The sequence below is a fragment of the Lepidochelys olivacea genome, assembly GCF_965140295.1.
Source record: "Lepidochelys olivacea isolate rLepOli2 genome assembly, chromosome: 24".
NCBI classification, from domain to species: domain Eukaryota; kingdom Metazoa; phylum Chordata; order Testudines; family Cheloniidae; genus Lepidochelys; species Lepidochelys olivacea.
This window is the reverse complement of record NC_140434.1, coordinates 16,590,933-16,596,937: the sequence shown is the minus strand read 5'-3', so window position 1 is coordinate 16,596,937 and position 6,005 is coordinate 16,590,933. Positions and strand designations below refer to the sequence as shown.

General features: G+C 51.6%; 1 protein-coding gene across 1 annotated transcript; it reads right to left on the bottom strand.

The window, feature by feature from the left end:
* Positions 1-2,710: 2,710 nt before the first annotated feature.
* LOC311512290 (uncharacterized protein) lies at positions 2,711-5,383 on the bottom strand (the record flags this gene model as incomplete). Its single annotated transcript, XM_084613430.1, has 2 exons — positions 3,828-5,383; positions 2,711-3,234 (listed from the first exon to the last, which is right to left on the bottom strand). Exons 1-2 carry the CDS (start codon positions 4,405-4,407, stop codon positions 2,711-2,713), a joined length of 1,104 nt encoding a protein of 367 aa, XP_084469556.1. The 5' UTR covers positions 4,408-5,383.
* Between the last annotated feature and the right edge of the window lie 622 nt (positions 5,384-6,005).

Below are 6,005 nucleotides of genomic sequence, written 5' to 3'. Positions count from 1 at the left end.
TCCACACTACGGAATTAGGTCGAATGTATAGAAGTCGGTTTTTTAGAAATCGGTTTTATATATTCGAGTGTGCGTGTCCCCACAGAAAACGCTCTAAGAGCATTCACTCGGCGGAGCGCTTCCACAGGACCGAGGCAAGCGTCGACTTCCGGAGCGTTGCACTGTGGGTAGCTATCCCACAGTTCCCGCAGTCTCCGCTGCCCATTGGAATTCTGGGTTGAGATCCCAATGCCTGATGGGGCTAAAACATTGTCGCGGGTGGTTCTGGGTACATATCGTCAGGCCCCCGTTCCCTCCCTCCCTCCGTGAAAGCAAGGGCAGACAATCGTTTCGCGCCTTTTTTCCTGAGTTACCTGTGCAGACGCCATACCACGGCAAGCATGGAGCCCGCTCAGGTAACCGTCACCCTATGTCTCCTGGGTGCTGGCAGACGTGGTATGGCATTGCTACACAGCAGCATCAACCCCTTGCCTTGTGGCAGCAGACGGTGCAATATGACTGGTAGCCATCATCGTCATGTCCGAGGTGCTCCTGGCCGCGTCAGCCAGGAGCGCCTGGGCAGACATGGGTGCAGGGACTAAATTTGGAGTGACTTGACCAGGTCATTCTCTTTAGTCCTGCAGTCAGTCCTATTGAACTGTCTTATGGTGAGCAGGCAGGCGATACAGATTGCTAGCAGTCGTACTGCATCATCTTCTGCCGGGCAGCCATGAGATGTGGATGGCTTGCAGTCCTTCTGCATCGTCTGCTGCCAGCCAAAGATGTAAAAGATAGATGGAGTGGATCAAAACAAGAAATAGACCAGATTTGTTTTGTACTCATTTGCTTCCCCCCTTCCCCCGTCTAGGGGACTCATTCCTCTAGGTCACACTGCAGTCACTCACAGAGAAGGTGCAGCGAGGTAAATCTAGCCATGTATCAATCAGAGGCCAGGCTAACCTCCTTGTTCCAATAAGAACAATAACTTAGGTGCACCATTTCTTATTGGAACCCTCCGTGAAGTCCTGCCTGAAATACTCCTTGATGTAAAGCCACCCCCTTTGTTGATTTTAGCTCCCTGAAGCCAACCCTGTAAGCCGTGTTGTCAGTTGCCCCTCCCTCCGTCAGAGCAACGGCAGACAATCGTTCCGCGCCTTTTTTCTGTGCGGATGCCATACCAAGGCAAGTATGGAGGCTGCTCAGCTCACTTTGGCAATTAGGAGCACATTAAACACCACACGCATTATCCAGCAGTATATGCAGCACCAAAACCTGGCAGAGCGATACCGGGCGAGGAGGTGACGTCAGCGCGGTCACGTGAGTGAGCAGGACATGGACACAGATTTCTCTGAAAGCATGGGTCCTGCCAATGCATGCATCATGGTGCTAATGGGGCAGGTTCATGCCGTGGAATGCCGATTCTGGGAAATAAGCACAGACTGGTAGGACCGCATAGTGTTGCAGGTCTGGGACGATTCCCAGTGGCTGCAAAACTTTCGCATGCGTAAGGGCACTTTCATGGAACTTTGTGACTTGCTTTCCCCTGCCCTGAGGCGCATGAATACCAAGATGAGAGCAGCCCTCACAGTTGAGAAGCGAGTGGCGATAGCCCTGTGGAAGCTTGCAACGCCAGGCAGCTACCAGTCAGTTGGGAATCAATTTGGAATGGGGCAAATCTACTGTTGGGGCTGCTGTGATGCAAGTAGCTCACGCAATCAAAGATCTGCTGATATCAAGGGTAGTGACCCTGGGAAATGTGCAGGTCATAGTGGATGGCTTTGCTGCAATGGGATTCCCTAACTGTGGTGGGGCCATAGACGGAACCCATATCCCTATCTTGGCACCGGAGCACCAGGCCGCCGTGTACATAAACCGCAAGGGGTACTTTTCAATAGTGCTGCAAGCTCTGGTGGTTCACAAGGGACGTTTCACCAACATCAACGTGGGATGGCCGGGAAAGGTGCATGATGCTCGCATCTTCAGGAACTCTGGTCTGTTTCAAAAGCTGCAGGAAGGGACTTTATTCCCAGACCAGAAAATAACTCTTGGGGACGTTGAAATGCCTATATGTATCCTTGCGGACCCAGCCTACCCCTTAATGCCATGGCTCATGAAGCCATACACAGGCACCCTGGACAGTAGTCAGGAGCTGTTCAACTACAGGCTGAGCAAGTGCAGAATGGTGGTAGAATGTGCATTTGGACGTTTAAAGGCGCGCTGGCGCAGTTTACTGACTCGCTTAGACCTCAGCGAAACCAATATTCCCACTGTTATTACTGCTTGCTGGGCGCTCCACAATATCTGTGAGAGTAAGGGGGAGACATTTATGGCAGGGTGGGAGGTCGAGACAAATCGCCTGGCTGCTGGTTACGCGCAGCCAGGCACCAGGGCGGTTAGAAGAGCACAGGAGGGCGCAGTACGCATCAGAGAAGCTTTGAAAACCAGTTTCATGACTGGCCAGGCTACGGTGTGAAAGTTCTTTGTTTCTCCTTGATGAAACCCCCCCGCCCCTTGGTTCACTCTTCTTCCCTGCAAGCTAACCCCCCCCCCCCTTTAATCATTGCTTGCAGAGGCAATAAAGTCATTGTTGCTTCACATTCATGCATTCTTTATTCATTCATCACACAAATAGGGGGATGACTACCAAGGTAGCCCAGGAGGGGTGGTGGAGGAGGGAAGGAAAATGCCACACAGCACTTTAAAAGTTTACAGCTTTAAAATTTATTGAATGCTAGCCTTCTTTTTTTGGGAAATCCTCTGTGGCGGAGTGGCTGGTTGGCCGGTGGTCCCCCCACCGCGTTCTTGGGCGTCTGGGTGTGGAGGCTATGGAACTTGGGGAGGAGGGCGGTTGGTTACACAGGGGCTGTAGTGGCTGTCTGTTCTCCTGCTGCCTTTCCTGCAGCTCCACCATACGCTGGAGCAAACTGGTTTGGTCCTCCAGCAGCCTCAGCATTGAATCCTGCCTCCTCTCATCATGCTGCCACCATATTTGAGCTTCAGCCCTGTCTTCAGCCCGCCTCTTACTCTCTTCAGCCCGCCACTTACTCTCTTCAGCCCGCCACCTCTCCTCCCGGTCATTTTGTGCTTTCCTGCACTCTGACATTGTCTGCCTCCACGCATTCGTCTGTGCTCTGTCAGTGTGGGAGGACAGCATGAGCTCAGAGAACATTTCATCACAAGTGCGTTTTTTTTTCTTTCTAATCTTCACTAGCCTCTGGGAAGGAGAAGATCCTGTGATCATTGAAACACATGCAGCTGGTGGAGAAAAAAAAAGGGACAGCGGTATTTAAAAAGACACATTTTATAAAACAGTGGCTACACTCTTTCAGGGTAAACCTTGCTGTTAACATTACATACATAGCACATGTGCTTTCATTACAAGGTCGCATTTTGCCTCCCCCCATAGCGTGGCTACCCCCTCAACCCTCCCCCCTCCCCGTGGCTAACAGCGGGGAACATTTCTGTTCAGCCGCAGGCAAACAGCTCAGAAGGAACGGGCTCCTCTGAATGTCCCCTGAAGAAAAGCACCCTATTTCAACCAGGAGACCATGAATGATATCTCACTCTCCTGAGGATAACACGGAGAGATAAAGAACGGATGTTGTTTGAACGCCAGCAAACATACACTGCAATGCTTTGTTGTACAATGATTCCCGAGTACGTGTTACTGGCCTGGAGTGGTAAAGTGTCCTACCATGAAGGACGCAATAAGGCTGCCCTCCCCTTCCCAGAAACCTTTTGCAAAGGCTTTGGGAGTACATCCAGGAGAGCCGTGAATGCCAGGGCAAATTAATCCTTTCACATGCTTGCTTTTAAACCATGTATAGTATTTTAAAAGGTACACTCACCGGAGGTCCCTTCTCCGCCTGCTGGGTCCAGGAGGCAGCCTTGGGTGGGTTCGGGGGGTACTGGCTCCAGGTCCAGGGTGAGAAACAGTTCCTGGCTGTCGGGAAAACCGGTTTCTCTGCTTGCTTGCTGTGAGCTATCTACAACCTCATCATCATCATCTTCTTTGTCCCCAAAACCTGCTTTCGTGTTGCCTCCATCTCCATTGAAGGAGTCAAACAACACGGCTGGGGTAATGGTGGCTGAACCCCCTAAAATGGCATGCAGCTCATCATAGAAGCGGCATGTTTGGGGCTCTGACCCGGAGCGGCCGTTTGCCCCTCTGGTTTTCTGGTAGGCTTGCCTCAGCTCCTTAAGTTTCATGCGGCACTGCTTCAGATCCCTGTTATGGCCTCTGTCCTTCATGCCCTGGGAGATTTTGACAAAGGTTTTGGCATTTCTAAAACTGGAACGGAGTTCTGATAGCACGGATTCCTCTCCCCATACAGCGATCAGATCCTGTACCTCCCGTTCGGTCCATGCTGGAGCTCTTTTGCGATTCTGGGACTCCATCATGGTCACCTCTGCTGATGAGCTCTGCATGGTCACCTGCAGCTTGCCACGCTGGCCAAACAGGAAAGGAGATTCAAAAGTTCGCAGTTCTTTTCCTGTGTACCTGGCCAGTGCATCTGAGTTGAGAGTGCTGTCCAGAGCGGTCACAATGGAGCACTCTGGGATAGCTCCCGGAGGCCAATACCGTTGAATTGTGTCCACAGTACCCCAAATTCAACCCGACAAGGCCAATTTAAGCGCTAATCCACTTGTCAGGGGTGGAGTACGGAAATCGATTTTAAGAGCCCTTTAAGTCAAAATAAAGGGCTTCATTGTGTGGACGGGTGCAGGTTTACATCGATTTAACGCTGCTAAATTCAACCTAAAGTCCTAGTGTAGACCAGGGCTGTGACTCTGCTCCCAGCTCTGACCTGCTTCCTGGGCTGCTTTTCGGCCCCTCTGGATCTGGCCCACCCCACGCCACCCTCCTGACTCCCGTGGGACCCACCCCACGCCACCCTCCTGACTCCCTGATTAGCCCGCCCTGTCAATCAGGCTCAGAGGCTGAGGCTGACCTGGCGCATTGGCCTCTCTCCATTCTTTTGGTGCTGGGAGCTACCCAACCAAAACACCCCCACTGAAGGGTAGTAAGGGGACAACAGGCTCCTTAGACTAGGGCGAGTCAATCAGATCACTGGCAGGAGGAGTGTGTGTCTCTTATAAGGTGGGGGCATGCAAATGAGAGAGACAAGTTTCCTGTTTAAATCTGTGCCTCTCTGTGCCCAGGCTGCACCCGGAGACACAGTCCGCAGACCCCACTTCCAGTGCAGTTACCAGCCAGTCCCCTGAGAACTTTCCCCTCCAGCACCAGGGAAAATGAGATTTTTGGTCCTTTTAATTTTCGCTGTAGCAGCTTTAGAAGGTGCGTTCCTTCCTCCAAATAACTGGCAGAGTTAGAAGAATATTGTGTTATCGCTATTTCTCTACTGATATTAATGGGCTGTCTTTATTCTCAGGTGTCCGGTCCCAGGTCCAGCTGGTGGAGTCCGGAGGGGCGTGTGAAAAAGCCCAGAGACTCTCTCCACCTCTCCTGCAAAGCCTCCGGGTTCACCTTCAGCAGCTCCTGGAGGGGCTGGGTCCGACAGGCTCCTGGCAAGGGACTAGAATGGGTCGCTCAGATAAACCCCGGTGGGAGTGATATACGCTCCCTTGATTCAGTGAAAGGCCGATTCACCATCTGCAGGGACGATTCCCAGAGTGAGCTGTATCTGTCCGACCTGAAAGCCGAGGACACTGCCCACTATTACTGTGCAATAGTGAAACCCCCTTCTCCTGGCAGCCACGCGGGGGCAGAAGTGACACACACCTTGCTTCGGGCTTAGGCAGGAGACCCGGCAACTGGGTGAATACAACACAAACCTACCATTTGTTTAACACTCTTCTGTTACTCACACCTTTTTCTCAACTGTTTGAAATGGGCCATCCTGATGATCACTACAAAAGTTTTTTTTCTCCTGCTGATAATAGCCAACCTTAATTGATTTGTCTTATTACAGTTGGTATGGCAACCCCCATCTTTTCATGTTCTCTGCATATATAGATCTCCCTACTGTATTTTCCACTCCAGGCATCCGATGAAGTGGGTTTTA